The 21,148-nt window shown below is 42.2% G+C and overlaps 1 protein-coding gene across 1 annotated transcript in view; it reads right to left on the bottom strand.

The window, feature by feature from the left end:
* The window catches only part of ZBBX (zinc finger B-box domain containing), a 350,269-nt gene that overhangs the window by 278,197 nt on the left and 50,924 nt on the right, over positions 1–21,148 (bottom strand). The window contains exons 3-6 of the mRNA XM_077488037.1: positions 18,318–18,431; positions 8,344–8,422; positions 7,711–7,759; positions 1,936–2,042 (exon numbers count right to left, since the gene is read on the bottom strand). Coding sequence (XP_077344163.1) covers positions 1,936–2,042; positions 7,711–7,759; positions 8,344–8,422; positions 18,318–18,431 — 349 coding nt within the window. The remainder of the gene's footprint in view (positions 1–1,935; positions 2,043–7,710; positions 7,760–8,343; positions 8,423–18,317; positions 18,432–21,148) is intronic.

Raw genomic sequence — 21,148 nt, 5'->3', positions numbered from 1 at the left:
GCAGCAACCAGGTGAGGAGTAAAGACAAGTGTGTCTTGCCTACAGTCAAGTCAGCATGAGTGCTCCCGACACTGGGGAGCTACAGTTCATTGAGGGAACCATGAATGCAAACATGTACTGCAACATACTGCAGCAGAGCATGATCCCCTCCCTTCAGAGACTGGGCCACAGGGCAGTATTCCAACACGAAAACAACCCCAAACACACCTCCAAGATGACCACTGCCTTACTCAAGAAGCTGAGGGTAAAGGTGATGGACTGGCAAGCATGTCTCCAGACCTAAACCCTATTGAGAATCTGTGGGGCATTCTGAAACGGAAGATGGAGGAGAGCAAGGTCTCTAACCTCCATCAGCTCCGTGATATCATGGAGGAGTGGAAGAGGACTCCAGTAGCAACCTGTGAAGCTCTGGTGAACTCCATGCTCAAGAGGGTTAAGGCAGTGCTGGAAAATAATGGCGGCCACACAAAATATTGACACTTTGTGCCCATTTTGCACATTGTCACTTAGGGGTGCACTTACTTTTGTTGCCAGCGGTCTAGACATTGATGGCTGTGTGTTGAGTTATTTTGAGGGGACAGCAAATTTACGCTGTTATACAAGTTGTACACTCACTACTTTACATTGTAGCAAAGTGTCATTTCTTCAGTGTTGTCACATGAAAAGATAGAATAACATATTTACAAAAATATGAAAGGTGTGCTCATTTTTGTGAGATACTGTGTATATATATATACATATATATACATATATATATATATATATATATATATATATATATATATATATATATATATATGTGTGTGTATTATATATATATATATATATATTTTTTTTTTTTATATTAACAGCAAATACTAAGCACAAAATAGTGTAAAGATATAATTTAAGTGATTGTAAAGGGTACATTTTTTAAAATAATAAATATCCTATACTTACCTGCTCTGTGCAGTGGCTTTGCTCAGAGCAGCCCTGATCCTTCTCTCGGGTCCTCTACCAGTTCTCCTGGCTCCTCTTCTTCTCAGTGGGCCACCATAGAAAGCGGCTTCCCATAGTGGCACACCTGCAGGTTCAATCCCAAGCCATGCTGCCTGTGTCACAGGATTTGATTGACAGTAGCAGGAGCCAATGGGGCTCCGGCTGCTATCAATATGCCCTGTAAGGCGGGAGAGAGAGAAGAGAGCTGCTGCTCTGGGGCACAACACTGGGCTGAGATGGGACTCAGGTGAGTATAAGGGGTAGCTGCACACCAAAGATTTTTAATGCAATAAGGTAAACAATCTTCCACCTTTAGAACCACTTTAGTCATTTAATGATGAAAAATGATTTATTTTTTTATTTTATTTTTTTGAGATTTTGCGCCAATTTAAAACCTGATCTTTACCACTTATATGATTTGCGTCTGATTTGCAATAATTTTATTTGCATAAACAGCTGCAATTTAGGTGCTACTCTGGTGTTTAAGGAGCCACACCATGGGAATATTAGTCCACATCAAAGATGTTTTGACAACAGGGATACCCAGGAATGAAAGCTCTGACAGCTGTAAAAAGGACGCAATTGCATTAAAAAAAAAATTCTCCTCCGTGACCTTACTTAGTATGTTATATAAAAAAAAAAAATCAATCTTCCTATTAAAGCATTCTTTAAAGTCTCCGCCATGGTATCTTCTACTGCCAGGTACTTTAGAAAGGTTCTCCATAGAAAGACAGATGTTTGGGGTTATTTATTAAGAAAGAGTAAATAGCAGTGATGTGCAGACTCATAGCAATCAATACTGAAAATGATTGGTTGGAAGTGGATACTGCACTATGTTGTAAACCTAATAGCAGCTATGTGTAGGCACGCATTACAATCAATAATGAACATGATTGGTTGGTAGTGGATACTGCACTCTGTTGTAACTTAGTAAGCCTTCAAACTCTTTATACATACCAGTATTGCTCTTTTATTTTCACATTGTCCACAAGCTTTCCCCTTTAATCTGGGTTTCTCAGTGGTTGGCATATCTGCAGGCCCTGATGTCTTCAGTTTCTCAGGCTCTTGAGAAAACATAATACAGTTCAAGTCATGCACAAAGAATAGCACGGACGACTGAGGAAAGCATTCAATCACCTGTAATATATTAGGTGTCCTGTACTCTGGCAGAAACACGTCACTTACTGGCAATCCACAGTCACAAATTATTCTTCAATGTGCAGTCTGCGATTAACAGAAGCTTGAGTATTCAATATTTGTTCCTTCACAAGCCACTAGTTAACATATGCAGCGATGCATTAGTTTAATTTAACAGGTATGGTTATTGACAAGAGGCCAGCACATGGAAATTGAATAAATCACAGTGCATCTGACTAATGGAAGCAGGAAGTCATAACTGCAAGTGAAATATGGGGCCAATTTACTAAGAGGACAAAATTAGATAAAACCTCCAATGAGGCTGACAAATGACAGCAATATGACTGCATACGTTCACTAATTGTTTCGCAATTAAATGTGGCATATCTCTTTTCTTTAATTAAGGAGGACAGCTTGGAAAAGAACAGGTACCACAAAAAAAACAAAAAAAAACAAAACCCCAAAACAATTCATACATAGCAACAGAAAGATATATAATGGAACTCATGTGGCAATATACAGGGTAAAGAGGGGATTTTACCATATATGTCAGGGTGGAAACACCATTGTCTGAGCATTTGTTATTGCCAAAAAAATAAAAAATAAAACGGAATAATTTGCCTATGATCAGCTATTGTTGACTGCTTCTATAATAATCAATTCACAATTTTTTCATTATCATTATTGGACTATTTCTGATACTGCAATGCTGCTTTTTTAGAATCTGACCTTGGCTTAGTTGAACGTTGCTTGTCTGTCACATGCCTTGACCCCTTGTTTGTTAGACCTTGCTTCTGTCTGCTGCCTGCCTTCATCTCTTACCTGTCCGATTACACTTCTGCCTATTGGCCTGTTTATTTGTTGGTCAACTATCACCACCATGGAAGTGTATCTCTGCAAGGCTATGGAACAGTGGCAGCCCGATATGGGGGAATTTACCAGTGAGCAATGGGAGATGGCACTAGAGGCGGTACATACTAGTTCTTTAAATACATCCCAGCGCCTTTCGCAACTGTACATTTTGTTCAGAATACATTAGACCCTTCTCAATCTGTTTAAGATGGGTCTTTTCCCTGACCCTTCCTGTCCTAAATGTAGTAGGGATCATAGAGATCTTATCCATATGTTATGGTGCTGTCCAAACCTACAGATACTGGGAATCCATACTTCGTACTATTAATCAGGCATTTCAGTGCACTATATCCTTTGATCCTAATGCCCTGTACACACGGTTCAGACTTTCCGACAAAAAATGTACGATAGGATCTTGTTGTCGGAAAATCCGATCATCTGTGGGCTCCATCACACTTTTTCCATCGGAATTTCAGACACAAAGTTTGAGAGCAGGATCTAAAATTTTCCGACAACAGAATCCGATTGTTTAAATTCCGATGGACAAAGTGCCACGCATGCAGAATAGGCTAAGAGACTAAAGCTATTAGCTACTGGCCTCTTTATAGTCCTGTCATACGTGTTCTACGTCACCGCGTTCTGAACCATCGGATATTTTCCGACAACTCTGTGCGACCGTGTGTATGCAAGACAAGTTTGGGCCAACATCCATCGGAAAAAATCCAATGGATTTTGTTGTCGGAATGTCTGACCATGTGAATGGGGCATTAGTGTTGTCTATTGGGTATTCCAGATGAAGTAGTACCAGATGCTTTTGTTAAGGAAGCCATCTCTAGGGCCTTATTTTTAGGCATACAGAGTCATCTTGCTTCACTGGAAATTACCCTTAGAGAATGGGTAAATCATATGGGCACCATCCTTAGATATGAATATGTTATTTACTAAGATGGATGATGCCTGACCAAATTTGAGAAAGTGTGGGTTGGGTGGCTGGATATTCCTGGTCTGGCTCCAATAAAATTAGTCATGGATAGTTTTGCTAGGGCGTGCTGCTCTTTTCTGTACTTTATATATCGTAATGCCTGGTTAAACCATGTTATTGTAATTCATTATGGCGTTTTTTGTAGTTGGTAGATTCAAACTTCGGGGGAGTTGTGTGGCTTAGCTCGGTTGGTAGCAACTTTATCAAAACGCAATACCAAGGACAGATGGTTTATTCTGTGTTATTGTAACTATATGTAACAAATCTATTTGGATATCTGACTGGTTCTGGAACCTGTAAGTTAGTACAAAACTAATAAAGTTTTTCTGACAAAAACTACAACCACCATACCTACTGCAAGTTGCACTTTGAGGCATCAGCAGTGTAACTTTCGTACTGCAAGTGGCTTCAGGGAAGACCTGACATCCTGAGGTTGTGCTCCATAGGGAGTTGTGCACTGCTTATGTGGAATGTTTAATAATCATGACAGCCTTCGTAAGAAAGCAATGGCTACCCAACAAGAGATGCAACAGTAAGAATTATTGTACTTAAACTGGTTATAAACCTCAGACATGACATATGAACAAAGCATATCCCTCTACAGTGAGCACTTATCTCAATTAAGAGCACAAACTGTCATTCCTGTCTGTTGCTTTGTTCCTCTGCTATCTGCATGTATCACTTCAGACAAGTTTTCCTGGCATCAAGAAGTAAAAAGTTGACAGGGAAGGAACTTCCATCACAAAGCTTGTGATTGCAAGCCTCATCTCTGTCCCTGTGTGCTGTGTGAAGGGGATGTGTCCGTTCCCTCCAATCAGCTCTCAGAATTCCTATTACTGAGCTCTGCAGAGTGGGACTTCAGCTCCCCGCCCATTTTTCTGAAAGCTCAGACAAGCGTTAAAAAAGACTGCAGATAAACAGGTACAGCTTATGTAGGAGGATTTGTTTAATATCTGTATTATCTGAGGCTAGTCACTACACTGGGAATATGTGAGAGTTTACAACCACTTTAACCACGTACATTTACTGCGGCAGGGTGGCGCTTAAGCGCAAAATCACGTACCTGTACTCGATTCTCGTGGACGGCTCTGGGGCCCATGTGCCGTGTTCCCGTTGTGATTGGACACAGCGGGAGCCAATCATCGGGTCTAGCGGCCGCAATGGCTGCCGGCCCCCCACAATCGGTCGCTGGAGAGACAGAACGATTGGCTGCCTATGTAAACAAGGCAGACTGTCATTCTGTCAGACAGGAAGAGAGACATCTGTGATCAGTGCCCCGATTACCTTATAGTGCCAACAGTGCTACCAATCAGTGCCCATTAGAGATGCATGTCAGTGCTGACTATCATTGCTGCCCATTAATGCCCAGTGTCACCCATCAATACCCATCAGTGCCACTCAATCAGTGCCACCTAATTAGTGCCCATAAGTGCCACCTCATCAGTGCCCACCAGTTCAAGCTATCAGTGCCACCTCATCAGCGCACATCAGTGAAGGAGAAAAATTACTTATTTACAAAATTTGCTGACAAACTACGCAAAAAACAAAACAAATGTTTGGTCTTTTTTTGTAATAAATAAAAAATCTAGCATTGATTAAATACCACCAAAAGAAAACGATTTGTGTGAAGAAATTGATAAAAATGTAATTTGGGTACAATGTAGCATGACCACGTAATTGTCATTTAAAGTGCGACAGCGGCGAAAGCTGAAAAATTGCCTGGGCAGGAAGGGGGTGTAAGTGCCCTGTAGGCAAGTGGTTAACGCAATGCAGTGCCGTATCACAAAAAATGACCTGGTCAGGAAGGTGGTAAAACCTTCCGGAGCTGAAGTGTTAAGTGAAACTTCACCCTCTCAATCAACATTGGCTATTTTTAATCCTTGTGCTGCTAGCATTACTAAATAGATAAAAAGGTATATTACATTCACTACCTTTAAACTTTTTTTTTTACATTTCTTCAGCTACTTCCTGCATTCTATGCCTAGGCAAATGTCACACATCTCAGGAGTCTTCAGACGGGGAGGAGGGGTTTTCTCAGCCAAGCATACCCTCCTGCCTACATGCCTGAGCTAAGGGCAGATGGATTCCAGCAAATAAATGAATGTTACATCAATTATTTCCCCTAGTCAAGACAGCCACAGACAGAAATTCTAAGGGATGCTTTTCAAAGTGATGTCCCAGAAAAATAAAGCATGGAGACATGGATGGATAGGTGATTTTTCTTTGAATATTAAAACTGATTTAAAAAATTGTTCAAAGTAACCGCGTGCTTTCTTTTGTTTACTAATCTGAACTGGAAAGATGCAAACTTTAAAATGTTTTCTACAATCAACATTTTGTATTCAAAAACTTTTGAATCCTTTTGTTAACATAAAGGTGGAGCTACATATTGGCCACATACCTGTATGTATATTTTCTGTAAAGGCTCTTTGGCCAGTGTTATATTTCAAAAGAGAAAAAAAAAAAAGGTCCTTGTAATGGAACATATAGGTGGACTGATGAATGCTTAGGTGCCCTATGTTCTTTCTGGACCTTGTTACACTGGAGAATTCTGGAACGTGACACTACAGGTGTTTCTTTTCTTTTTTTTGGAACATGGACACTTTGTAGCTCATTATGCTTATAGAAATCCCCCTTATAGTCTCCTACAAAAGCACAGGCAACACAGAAAGGTACAATACCATCACAAATTAAAAATGCTAACTAATTCCCATGCCAAACTATTGACTGCGGTGCCACCCAGAAGCACTGCAAGAGGGCTGCTACTGTATTTGCTGGCGTATAAGACTACCTTTTACACTTAAAAAAAATGCCCAAAAATTGGGGGTCGTCTTATACGCCGGGTATATAGGTATACAATGCTGCCCGATGGATGTCAGCCCCCAAATGTCTGCTAATACTGTATGTGGCTTCAGCAACAAACAGTATACGCCGTTGAGCCAATCCCAGGGAGCGATGTATTCTATTAATGAATACAGAGCCTGCTTGGATTGGAGTAACAACCACTGCCAATCCGAGCAGGCTACATAGAGTAGCCTGCTCGGATTGGCTTTGAGAGAGAGAGAGAGGCAAGGGCTGATGATGCTACAGCCTCTGCCAATCCAAGCAGACATTGCATTCATTAAAATAATACACCGCTCACCATACTTCCCTGGGTAAATCAATTCACTGATCTCCTACTACTATACATCCTGCTATTTGCCTTTGAGGTCTCAGGCACCCAAGAGGGACAGGCAAATCTGGGACATATGACAGGGGGTTATTAAATGCATTTTGGTGGACAATTCCCATAGAATGTAACCCAAAAGTGGTATAGGTTTGGTTAGTGAAAAATTCTACTTTCCAGAGTTGTGGCATTCAATAGATCTCTGTTTGTGTTATTATTGTTTGATTTACTTTATGACATAACACAGCATGGCGGATGAGTAGTTGGCATTCTTGCTTTGTATTTTTTAATCGTTCTAATGTTTTTTTAAAATGGTGTTGCCTCAGAAGGGGGGTAGTCTTATACCACGAGTATTGCCCAAAACCTATGTTTTCACTTGAAAAATAGGGGGTCGTCTTATACGCCCAGTCGTCTTATACGCCGGCAAATACGGTACATCTAGTTGCAATGGATTTTAATTAAGAAAACCCAAATTAAGTACAATATTTTTCTTAATCTAGCACTGCCATGTTGTATTCTTAATTATAAATAAGAGTCGATTGACTAAATTTACTTCTTGCCCGAGGTTACTGTGTAAGTATGTAGCATTTTTTACCTGGAATTGGATTTTTGAGAACTTTTAGCTTCACTTTCCCTGAAGAAGCCTAAAATAAACAAAATAAAGTGAATAATAAAAAACAGGATCAATGAAGCAAGACAGAATATGAGTGACAGCTGTCACAGACACAGTGGATTTCATTGCTCAACTTTTCTTTCATATAAACTGACTGTTTTGCCCAACGGTGGTGATTCCAATTCAGATGCACACACAAAAAAAAATGACAATTGGAGAATTTTTTATTCATAATGGTTGCTATGGGAGAATACAGAGATTTTACAGACAAAAGGGGTTGATATACTAAAGGCAAATAGACTGTGCAGTTGCACTCTGCAAGGGCAGTTGCTCCAAAGCTTAGTAAATGAGATAAAGCTTCACTTAGCAAAGAATACCCAAACACGTGCAAAGGAAAATAAAGAATAAAAGCATCTTTGCTTGCACGTGATTGGATGATAGAAGTCAGCAGAGCTTCTGCGCATTCACTAAGCTTTGGAACATTTGCACTTTTCAAAGTGCACAGTCTGCCTTTAGTAAATCAATCCCAAAGTAGATAAACAGTATTTCCATTCGTCATACATTTACATTTTCTACTATATTTACTGTTTGTCATATATTGTAACAGGTCCGTACCTTGGTAACATTTTCCTTTTTGTGGTTCTGAGTTTGATTTCCAATTTGTCCAGATTTCCAATGATATCCATTTGATCGTCTGCAAAAGAGAAAAGAGAAATGCATAAAATATTTTATTTCAGGGACATTGTTCATGTAAAACAGTGCACAATTAAACGAAGAAGAAAAAAAGAGAAAATTCACCTGATTTTTTTTACATAGTTACATAGTAGGTGAGGTTGAAAAAAGACATGTCCATCAAGTCCAACCTATGTGTGTGATTATATGTTAGTATTACATTGTATATCCCTGTATTTTGCGGTCATTCAGGTGCTTATCTTATAGTTTCTTGAAACTATCAATGCCCCTCGCTGAGACCACTGTCTGTGGAAGGGAATTCCACATCCTTGCCACTCTTACAGTAAAGAACCCTCTAAGTAGTTTAAGGTTAAACCTCTTTTCTTCTAATTTTAATGAGTGGCCACGAGTCTTGTTAACCTCCCTTTTGCGAAAAAGTTTTATCCCTATTGTGGGGTCACCAGTACGGTATTTGTATATTGAAATCATATCCCCTCTCAAGAGTCTCTTCTCCAGAGAGAATAAGTTCAGTGCTCACAACCTTTCCTCATAACTAATATTTGATCATCTTATATGGATTCCACATGGGTGCCACCGATGGAGCTGTTCCTAGCACAATTTATTGGGAAGAGGTTCCATGGCAAACAAAAATTCTGGAAGCATTAGACCTTCCTTCTGTGTTAAGAACATCCTGGTATAGTTAGAAAAACACTGTGTCCAGGCAGTAGGAAGTGTTGACTAGACCTAATCAGCAAATTTTTACCATGGCTTTTATAGGGTCAATGGCTATGAAATTATGATGACAATGAAGGACACCAAGAAGTGGGCAACTTACATTCCATTATTTCATATTTTCAGGAACAAGAATCATTTAGAGTACAATATAATCTTCAACTCAATATCTCTGTTTTAACGCGGTTCTCTATTAAAGTGGAAGTAAACCCTTCTATCGTTTTCAGCTAAGGAAGCTGCCATCTTGGCCTCTGTTTAATCTTCAACTGTTATGATGCTGCACATGTGAACAGTTATGACACCAACCATTGGATGTTTTGACAGTTTGGTTGAGAGCACAACCAATGTGACAGTTAGCATTTCCTGCATGCCGGGAATGCAACTGTTTTTTGAAACTATTAAATTGATGGGTTTACTTCTACTTTAGAGCAGCTGTGTGTAGTAATCAATCAGCTTCTAACTCTAGCTTGTTCAAAAAAGCTTTAAAAATGAAAAGGTAGAAGTTGATTGGTTGCCATGCACATCTGCCTCTGATTGGGAGTAGGGATGGCCGAACGGTTCGCCCGGCGGTCGTTTTGCAGCGAATTTCGGCTGTTCGCGGTCCGCCCGATCGGCGGACTATTGCCGTCGTTCGCCCGGCGGACTTCCGTGTTTTTACTGTGTAAAAGAACTTTGGCCTATGATGACACATCCATCATGGGGTACAGGACAGCCAATTGAGACATTACAGCACATGGACACTTGGACATTCCCCCTAACTTATAAATAGACCCGGCGGCCATTTTACATTCTTTCTTCTGTCACTATAGGGAGAGGTTGCTGTGTGGAGCAGGGAGAGACTGCAGTGACCCAAATCGCTAGCTATTTGGTCCACAAAAGTTCTTTTCAGGACTGGTATAGGTGTTAGGTGTAGTTCAGGATATAGGTTTGAGGCACTGCTGTGCTACAGATTTTTGCAGCAGCCTGTCTTTTGTCAGTGTAGAGAGAGGGACAGGACGCTGTGTGCTGCAGGGACAGTCAGTTTAATCATAAGCTGTTACTATTAGGTCCACAAAAGTGCTATTCAAGTTATTGTTCCAGCAGCCTCTGTTTTGTCAGTTTAAATAGGGACAGGCAGGAAGCTGTGTGTGAGGCAGTGAGGGACAGTCAGTTTAATCAGTAGCTTATTTCAGGGACATATTAGGTCCACAAAGGTTCTTTTCAGGACTGGTATGGTAATAGGCTTGTACACGTATAATATTCTTTCTTCCAAATATAAAAAGAATATTATACTTGACTGCTGCCCTTCTGCTGCAGTAGTCCTTTATCAGTATAGGGACTGAGGTACAGTCTGCTAATCATTCACAACCTACTTGTTCCACAAAGGTCCTTATAAGGACTGGTAAGGTCTAGGGTACTACAGTACATAGGGTTGAGTGAGATACAGTCTGCTATTCCTTAAGGACTGGTATAGGTCCACAATACATAGGGTTGAGGTGCACTACTGCTGACTGCTGCCCTTCTGCTGCAGTAGTCCTTTATCAGTATAGGGACTGAGGTACAGTCTGCTAATCATTCACAACCTACTAGTTCCACAAAGGTCCTTATAAGGACTGGTAAGGTCTAGGGTACTACAGTACATAGGGTTGGGTGAGGTACAGTCTGCTATTCCTTAAGGACTGGTATAGGTCCACAATACATAGGGTTGAGGTGCACTACTGCTGACTGCTGCCCTACTGCTGCAGTAGTCCTTTATCAGTATAGGGACTGAGGTACAGTCTGCTAATCATTCACAACCTACTAGTTCCACAAAGGTCCTTATAAGGACTGGTAAGGTCTAGGGTACTACAGTACATAGGGTTGGGTGAGGTACAGTCTGCTATTCCTTAAGGACTGGTATAGGTCCACAATACATAGGGTTGAGGTGCACTACTGCTGACTGCTGCCCTTCTGCTGCAGTAGTCCTTTATCAGAATAGGGACTGAGGTACAGTCTGCTAATCATTCACAACCTACTAGTTCCACAAAGGTCCTTATAAGGACTGGTAAGGTCTAGGGTACTACAGTACATAGGGTTGGGTGAGGTACAGTCTGCTATTCCTTAAGGACTGGTATAGGTCCACAATTTATATAGGGTTGAGTTGCACTACTGCTGACTGCTGCCCTTCTGCTGCAGTAGTCCTTTATCAGTATAGGGACTGAGGTACAGTCTGCTAATCATTCACAACCTACTAGATCCACAAAGGTCCTTATAAGGACTGGTAAGGTCTAGGGTACTACAGTATATGGGGTTGAGTGAGGTACAGTCTGCTAATCCTTAAGGACTGGTGCTGGTGTCAGTGCTTTATGTCACGCTGCTGATGTCAGTGCTCTCTATCACGGTGCAGGTGTCAGTGCTCTATATCATGGTGCTGGTGATCATCTCCTGCACCCTCTTCTTTGCCTACCCCGACCTTCCCTCGCCTCCATTGTCTCAAGAGTCCTGAATTGTCAGAATTTCACATATAAAAAGAATGCTTGTAGTTGTCGATCCCAGATTCACCTCATACATGTGTTATGTCATTGGCCATGTGGTGGGACAATGTGTGCACAGCTAGTAATTATTTTGTGGATGCAAATATGACCTGTAGGTTTGTAAAGTTCACCATCCCTGTGCTGTGCTGACTTCCTCCTGGTGCTGCTTATTATGAGGGGCTCCCACCATCCCTGTGCTATGCTGACTTCCTCCTGGGGCTGCTTATTATGAGGGGCTCCCACCATCCCTGTGCTGTGCTGACTTCCTCCTGGGGCTGCTTATTATGAGGGGCTCCCACCACACCTGTGCTGTGCTGACTTCCTCCTGGGGTTGTACCTCTGCTGTGCATATTATGAGGGGCTCCCACCATCCCTGTGCTATGCTCATTATGAGGGGCTCCCACCATCCCTGTGCTATGCTGACTTCCTCCTGGTGCTGCTTACGGTGCAGGTGTCAGTGCTGTATTTCACGGTGCTGGTGTCAGTGCTTTATGTCACGCTGCTGATGTCAGTGCTCTCTATCACGGTGCTGGTGTCAGATCACTCTATCACGGTGCAGGTGTCATTGCTGTATGTCACGCTGCTGATGTCAGTGCTCTCTATCACGGTGCTGGTGTCAGATCACTCTATCACGGTACAGGTGTCATTGCTTTATGTCACGCTGCTGGTGATCATCTCCTGCACCCTCTTCTTTGCCTACCCTGACCTTCCCTCTCCTCCATTGCCTTCATGCGCTCCACAGTACTGAATTGTCACAATTTCACATATAAAAAAAGAATGCTTGTAGTTGTCGATCCCAGATTCACCTCATACATGTGTTATGTCATTGGCCATGTGGTGGAACTATGTTTGCACAGATAGTAATTATTTTGTGGCTGCAAATTTGACCTGTAGGTTTGCAAAGTTTGCCTCCCATTGAAGTCAATGGGGCCCGCCGCGAACGTTACGGTTCGCGAACTATCGGCCGCGTTCGCGAAACGTCCCGTCTGAAGTTCGTCCATCACTAATTGTGAGTGCTCCAGTCTTACCAATTCCCCTCCATGTCTCTGCTAATCTGTTTTATCCTCCACTGTTGGTTTTCATTCCAGTCAAGTGTGTATATGGAATTCGATCTCTTATGCCACGTGCACACGAATGGACATTCCGACAACAAAATCCTGTGTCTTTTTCCGTTGGGTGTTGGCTCAAATTTGTCTTGCATGCACATGGTCACACATAGTTGGTCGAAAAATTCCAAACATTAAAAATGCAGTGACGTACAACACTTACGACGAGCCAAGAAAAATTAAGTTCAATAGCCAGTACTGCTCTTCTGCTCGATTGCGAGCATGCGTGGCACTTTGTGCGTCAGAAATTGTGTACACACGTTCAGAATTTGCACAGATTTTGTTGAAACTGATTTTGTTGTCGGAAAATTAGGGAATCAGATCTCAAATTTTGTGCGACAGAAAATCTGATGGAAACTGTCCAATGGAGTCTACACACACGGTCGGAATTTCCAACAAAAGGCTCCTATCGAACATTTTCCGTTGAAAAATCGGACCTTGTATACGAGGCATTACACATATCAAAGTCTGAGCCACTAATTGCTTCTTTAGGATCCACATACTGGTAAAAAACACTATTGGGTCTGTGGATTTTCATTGCTTAAATTCCACAGAACACCACCCCATGTACCAAACTCTTCTTTTTCCTTTTGACTTATCTCCATCACCATCATTACACATCACATTAGAGCAAGACTAAAATGCTGTGTCTTGGTTTATCCATAAAGGAGGTGATCAAATCAATAGACCATTACGTGCATATAATATTTACATTACATTACAAAATCAATATATCCTTAGAAATGCATGAGTTTGTAATTATATGGGAAATAATGGAGACAAACGGCTCCAGCAGCACTTGTCCATATGTCAGCACATAGAACAAGTCACTATAAGTCAGCAAAAGCCACTAAAAGTGAGTCGGTGGGTGTATATTGTTCATCTAATGTGTATAGTCACTCACTTCCTAGACCATATTTCTCACTTCTGTCCATAGACCTCATGTTTACACAGGCATTGCTTAAAGTCGCTACAAAAAAAATTGCAGTAAAATCGACTTTCATGTCGCACAAGTGTGAAAGGGGCCTTACCTGCACTCTATCCTGATATGTACATGTTTAATTGCTGCACAGAGCTACAACCAAGGCTCAAATGAACTAAAGTCGAAAGAGTGAAAATGTTAACAGGCAAGCTTTTCTTATGTCAGAAGTGACAGCCCTAGATGCTGCTAATTGGCTGTGAGCATTTTGTTATTTTGTATGAGTACACTGAGCTGAGCATGCACAGGTCAGGATATCATTTCAGGTTGATTCTGTGTCAGAACTAAGAAAACGGTCATGCACATGTGAGGCGATTACCTCATCAATCAAGATGGCAGAAGATCCCAAACCCAGAAGATGCCTGGGAGTAGACTGAAACACCTGCAATGGAGGGGAGTGCAGGTATCACAGTGCTGGAGAAAGGCTGCTTTGCTAGGTAGGTCTACCATAATGTGCAAACATGCTGCATTGACTTTTACATTACTGCAAAAAAGCTTTTAGGTTTAGATTTCGATTTGATTCTGCTTTAATGCAACTGCTTACATTTCTTCAGTTAAATGTCAGATTAGTCATTTCTGAACTTCATCTTTTCTTTATTATGTTTAGCATCAAAAATTAGATTTTTATTTCTTTTTTATTCAGATAAATACTGTATTTTTGCAAAAACAAACATTTCACTTTGAGCAGGTTCAACCAACAGGTGGCACTCCAGAGTTCACTGGCTACAAGTTTTCTAGAATCCTTTACACCCCCGATGCCCATCCTGCAGCTCAGAGGAATGCATGCGTACCTTTGGCACTTATTGTGTTGCCCTCAGTGACCCTACAGACAGTAACATTTGTTTTCCTTGAAAAAGAAAGGAAGGCTGCACAAAAGGAACGACCCAATGTAGTTTATTTAAACAAAGTCAAATGACAGCCACCAAGACAGTGACACAAGACCCAGGAGGAGACTCCAGTTGGAAGAAGCACTGTTGACAGTGTAAAATGCGTCACCTCCTGGGTCCTGTGTCATCCTTTCTTTTTCATTGATCATCAGTGGCGAGCCGCAGCTTGCACCCAGCGCATGCGGATTGCAGTGATTGCGCACCTGGAGCGGCATTCCTTTCTTTGAACTATTTGCCTCCCTTAGCTAGGTTCTGACCCACGGAAGTGATGAAAAAAATATCCTTTAGACTGGATTCTAAAAGGACTGGACTTTCTGCTGTGATGTACATACTTTCCCTCTGTTTAGTTTTTACTCTTTTCCTTTATAATGGATCTTGCTCTGAGTAACAGCAAATGCGGTACACATAATTTTAAGGGGGCTGTAGAGAGCACAAATGTAGAAGCACTGATTTGTAAAGGGGCCCTAATAGCAGTGATTTTTAGCAGTCTCATATAATGTATATCCAGGCTATGACTGCCACCTGAAGCATGTTCCTAATCCCCAACAACTCCTATACCATGTCTGCCATCGCTGACCACCTCCTGTTGCATTTCCACAATCTGACAGCTTTCTGTAGCATGACATTCACTAAATATTAGAGCTGCACGATTCTGGCTAAAATCAGAATCACTAATCTTTCACATTAAAACAAAAAAAATTGGGCTAACTTTTTCCGTTTCGTTTGAAAGACCGCTGGGCAAATACAGTGTGACATAAAATATTGCAGCAATTGACATTTTATTCCCTAGGGTCTCTGCTAATATGTATATATAATGTTTGGGGGTTCCAATTAATTTTCTAGCAAAAAATATTGATTTTAACTTAAAAAACAAGTGTCAGAAAAAGATTTTGACTTTAAAGCGGTTCTGAACCTTTAAAAAAAAATATTAAAAGCCAGCAGCTACAAATATTGCAGCTGCTGACTTTTAATAAATTCACACTTACCTGTCCCAGGGTCCAGTGATGTCGGCGGCAGATGACGAGCGATCGCTCGTCTCTCTGCTGCCCCTGACGCCATCCTCTGTCAGGGAATCGGGAAGTGAAGCGTTGCGGCTTCACTGCCTGGTTCCCTACTGCGCATGCGCGAGTCGCGCTGCACGTCTCTGCTGGTCCCCGCTGTGTCCTGGGAACTGTGCGTTTCCCAGAACACAACGGGGGGGCGGGGCATCTGCGGCGGTCTGTCCCGGAAGTGGGTGCAGATACCTGGATTATCCAGGTAACTGCACCCCCCTCCCCCCTGAAAGGTGCAGATTGTGGCACCGGGGGGGGGGGGATCACATGTGTGGAACTTCCACTTTAGGGTGGAGAACCGCTTTAAGCGGTTAAACTTGCTGCATTTACAAGTTGTTAAAAACTTGGCAGGCTGCTTGGATTCTTTTTTTTTTTTTACACACACAGACATATAGCCCTTTGATCTAAGAAGGAAGAGTTAGTTACAATGTTTCATGTTAAAAATTTGGCAGACTGCCCAGATGTTTTCTTTTGACAGCTGAGTGAGCAGATAAGTCTTTCCACTTGTTATATGAAAGAATCGGCAAACTCTGCAATAAAGATCGGCAGGGGGGTTGAATTGAGATCACGATTTTTTAACGATTAATTGTGCAGCTCTACTAAATAGAATGTACAGCTCTTTGCTGATGTTGGATGCTGCACTTTTATATTCTCTATGAAGAAAGTTGATCAGCACTTCTTTACACTATGATCTTAAGAGTGTCATTTGTTCCCTTATTCAGTTGCCACATACACGTGCAACCATGGGTGTCAGGTGAGCATGCGCACTAAAACGACAACTATCCACACATATTAACTATTGCTTTGCACGTAATAATTACAAAAGATCAATGCAGCCTCACCAGTGTCCATCAAATGCAGCTTCACCAGTGCCTGTCAGATGTAACAGCCTGCTTGTGCCCATCAGATGCAGCAGCCTGCCTGTGCCTGTCATGCAGCCTCACCAGTGCCTGTGCCCATCAGATGCAGCCTATCAGTCCCCAGCATGTACAGCCTACCAGTGCCTGGTAGCGCAGTGTCATGCTGTGTGTCAGAGCTGGATCTGAATTGCTGTGCAGCTGCTGTAACAATGTCCCGCCTCCTATGACACACAGCACAATGATTCCTGGCATTGGATCAGTGTGTTGTCTATCACAAGAGGTGGTCTAGGAGGCTGGACATTGTTACAGTGGCTGCACGGTGATTCAGGCACTGGGGAGGCTGCATCTCATGACACTTGTGAGAAGAGCAGGAGGGAGGGGAGACCGACAGGGGGGTGCTGGGATGATACATGTGTGGTGCCAGACGGGACGGCCCTGTCTCTTTCAGCTCCATTATCTGCATTTTTTTTTCTGGCCGCCTGCCGAAACATTTCAGTGCACCACTAGTTTTTTTGCTGACAAACATGCGGCAGCCACATGCATTGCATGGCGTTTGTGGCAATTCCTCATTTACTTAAATGTGCAGTATTCAGGGGGCAACCCACCCAATCGAGCGCTACAGGTCTGGCTAACTTTGCCATTAACGGAAGCAAAGCATCCCTGTTCACTGCCTATTGCGGGCTTAGACCCCTTTCACACTGAAGCGGTTTTAAGACATTTTAGCACTAGAAATAGTGATTGTAAAGCGCCTGAAAACTGCCTCCTATGCTTTCACACTCGGGTGGTGTGCTTGCAGGACGTTAGAAAAAGTCCTGCAAGCAGCATCTTTGGGGTGGTTTGGGAGCGCTGCTGCCCATTGCAATGAATGGCCAACACTTCCGAATCAACTGAAAAGCAATTCAGACGTACTGCAACACGGGCGTTTTTAACCCCTTCTTTGGGGTTAAAAGAGCCATGCTAGTGGTCCGAAAAGCACAGCTAAAATGAGCAGCTCTTTACAGCTAACGCACGGGTGGCCCCAGTGTGAAAGGGGTCTTAAGGGTGGCAGTTGGCATTTTTGCTGCCCCTCAATCGCAAGTCTAAATGATGCCTTACATGCTTGAGCACTTGATAAGTGTACATGTTTTTGAACCCAGTATAATCAAAATATCAAAAATACCACTTCCACACAGCAAAAGGTATAGCTACAATCTCACTGGTATAACCATAGTCTCAGCTTAAATATTCATATCTATATATGTATGATATATGGTATGTATTATATGTTGTAGAAAACTGGAAGAGGTTTTACAGCATCTCTTTAGATTGACACTGGTGGCATTTAATAAGATCCGGAAGGGTCAACAGCCATCACCCTCTTTAAGCCTGGTCATTTATAGTTACATCCCTGCATACACACTTCTGGAGCTAGCTGTGCAATGAAAAATAGTTTATATCCGTCAGAAGATATCGAGAGAAGCCCTGCTGTAAATCATTTTCCCATCCTCTGCTGTATCCTAAATCCTCTGCAAGAATCATTGCAGAGACGACAAGGAGCAGTATTAGATATTCAGCAAAATCTGCAAGTAAAAAACGGGGCTGAAAATCTTTTTCATAGCACAGCGAGTCAGTGAAACATGAACTGCGGGATGATTACCACAGCAACTGCTTGCTGGAGTAATCCTTCTGCTGAAAGAAAAGGATTGTTTCTATTTACACTGGAGTGAGAACAATGTGTCTGTGCAACAAAGTACAACAGCAACTGGTAATTTCCAGCATGTATCTGTGTGTAGATGGAAATGGGAAAGCTGTAGGTTATTAGTCACGTACTCCCTCTCCTCTTTCTCTCTGCTCATGCTTTGGCGCAACTGGATCAGCTTCTGCTCCATTTCCTCATTCTGCATCTCAAGCTGTACGGTTTCCATACGAAGTTCTCGAATATTCCTAAACAGACAACATAGAATAAACATCACATACATACACAGCCATTTAAAATGAATGTGTACTGCCTTTTGTCCTGTTCAGATAGACATTCCGCATGCATGGAAACAACTAGTGCCGTATTGCCTAAGCAACCACAAGAAACTGGACCTTTAAAGTGTTACTAAACGCACAACAGTGAAATCAGTCTGTATATGCAGTAAAGCATGCTTGTTATACTCACGGTGAAACCCAAGTATTCCTGCACATTGTGTAAAAAAGCTGTTTGATCCTGTTTTCTCTGATCTTCCCCTTCACAGTCTCCAATCCATTTCCTGATAAGACAGAGCCCTTGGATTCACTCTGCACATGCTCAGTTTGGTGTGTATTGCTAGAGAGTTGTTTTTTTTTTTTCTTGGATGGGTGCATGTGATCAGCACAGGGCAAATCAGCACTGTCTAGACAGAGGGTCAGGAGTCATGCAGCCTCATTGAACAGTCACAGGAGAATGAAAACTCCTCCTACAAGCTTTAACCAGTGCTCAGCCGCACACTGATAGAAGTCATGAGACTGTTATATAATGCTGATATAAACTGCTAAATACCTTTTCTTATTTACTAAAATAATTGCATCGCTCCCACTTGTCCCTGATTCAAGAGACTGCCTCTGATTTAGAGCAATGTCCCTCATTCTGGTCTGATCTATATAGTTGTATATAAAATGCACTTTTTATCTATCAAAAAGTGTATACCAGCACTAAACCTTTCATCTGATTTCTAAATTGCTGCATTTGTAAATTCCCAGAGCCAATATAAAAGGAAAAAAAAAGAAGGACTTAGCCAATAATTATTATTTTTTGTACAATTCTCCTTTAAGGGGGGCGTGGCAAAGGGTGTGTCCTATGCCTGTATACTTTTGCTGACAGGTGTCCCTCATTCACCTCTCAAAATGTTGGGAGGTATGTAATTGTATTTCCATGTTGTGTGCACTGTGGGAGACCAGATATGGTGAATTCAGGGCCATGGGTTTAGTAACACTTTATAGATAGATATCTGCCACTCCTGCTATCAAAGATAGAGGCTTCAGGGCTGTCATTCTTATATGGTCACCTCAGTCATGTAGGTTCTACATCAGCAACTCATGGGGTTTATTTACTAAAACTGGAAAGTGCAAAATCTGGTACAGCTCTGCATGGTAGCCAATTAATTCAGTTTGTTCAATTAAGTTTTGGCAAAAAAAAAAAAAAAATGGAAGCTCATTGGCTTCTTTACACAGATCCACCATATTTTGCACTCTCCAGTTTTACTAAATCAACCCCATAAGGCTTGCACACTAGTGCAGGCTTTGTGTTTGGGTTGCAGCAATCACACCAGCAACCACCCACAGCCGGATCGCACTGCTCTTGCAAAATGTGTGCAAAATGTTTATTCTGAATGCCAACCCCATGCATCTCAGCCTGCAGTGTGATCGCAGGTGAAGGAACTGCATGGTCAAAAAGACCATGCGTTTTCCCTGTGGCCGCATTTTAAAAAAGGTGCATGCACCTTTTGTATGTTTTACATGGCACAGCAGCCCATTCAAATGAATGGGCTGCCATGCCCGAGCAAACACAAGGCACAAGGCCTGCACTATTGTGTAAATTGAGCATTAAGCAGTAAAGCAAAAATCGAAATGATAGACACGGATCCTGCACTTTCATACACAAACTATCAATGGTGGTTCCTTTGTCTCCCTTTTCACAGGTTCCTTTACAGGGTAGCTGTTAAAGTAAAGTAGACCTATAGGCAAAACTTTTTTATTTTCCATTTTGCATAGAGCAAAGGAAGGTTAAATCCCCTGTCAGATTTTTTTTCCATCTGTGTCCAATTGCAGAGATTTCCCTTCTCTTCTTGTCTCATAGCCAAACAGGAAGTGAGAAGAAATCCCTGCATATTAAGGGAAATTCTGTGGGGAACCCCGGGTCACCAGATCTAGTGTACCCTTTGGGAAATTTTCCCTCTATTACTTTTCTGGGGACAACCCAAAATGTGGGATAGTAATATTAAACAGGACAAATAGAGAGGTTATACGGGGGCACAGACAGCAACAACAACTGACATGCATTCCCTGTGCACTCTATCCATAACTTAAAAAAAAAAAGTTTTGCATTTAGTTATATTTCAATTCCTAATGACCTGAAGAACATTATTTAATGTTATGAACATGTGACTGCAGGGCTTCATTGCCCACTGAGGAGGCAAAACAAAAAAAAAGTGAGAGAGCACTGATCGAGAGCCAATTGGCAGACCTTTTTCAGCCATGCCCCTCCAACAGAAGCCAGCCGAATGACTGGCTTATGTCGGATCGGCTGCTATGCACTTGGGCCAAATGTTGGCTGGTTTCTATTGAACCGCCTGATGCCGTCCGATATTCGGCCCGTGTGTACGAGGCTTTAGAAAGCACACTTACAAAGCCAAATCCGACTCAAACATCCTTTTAGACCCAATGGCCACCTGAACTGTTGGACTAAAGGAAATGTACTGCAATAGTTGCTTAGCATACCCACTTCCCACCCGGCCAATGCACATATACGGCCGGGTGGGAGCCGTCTACTCCTGATAGGACGTTCAGGAACGTCCATCAGAAGTAGAGGGATTGCGCGTGCCCGCGCAGCGGCGCGATCCCGATGTGCCCGTGTCACCCGGACACGGCGCATCTCAGATCGGCAGGAGGGCTCTGTGATTGGCCCTCCTGATCACATG

This window comes from Lithobates pipiens, unplaced genomic scaffold (genome assembly GCF_037356315.1).
Source record: "Lithobates pipiens isolate NorthernLeopardFrog02 unplaced genomic scaffold, aLitPip1_a1.2 Scaffold_18, whole genome shotgun sequence".
In the NCBI taxonomy this organism is placed as follows: domain Eukaryota; kingdom Metazoa; phylum Chordata; class Amphibia; order Anura; family Ranidae; genus Lithobates; species Lithobates pipiens.
The sequence above is the reverse complement of the archived record's forward strand: the minus strand, read 5'-3'. Positions and strand labels throughout refer to the sequence as shown.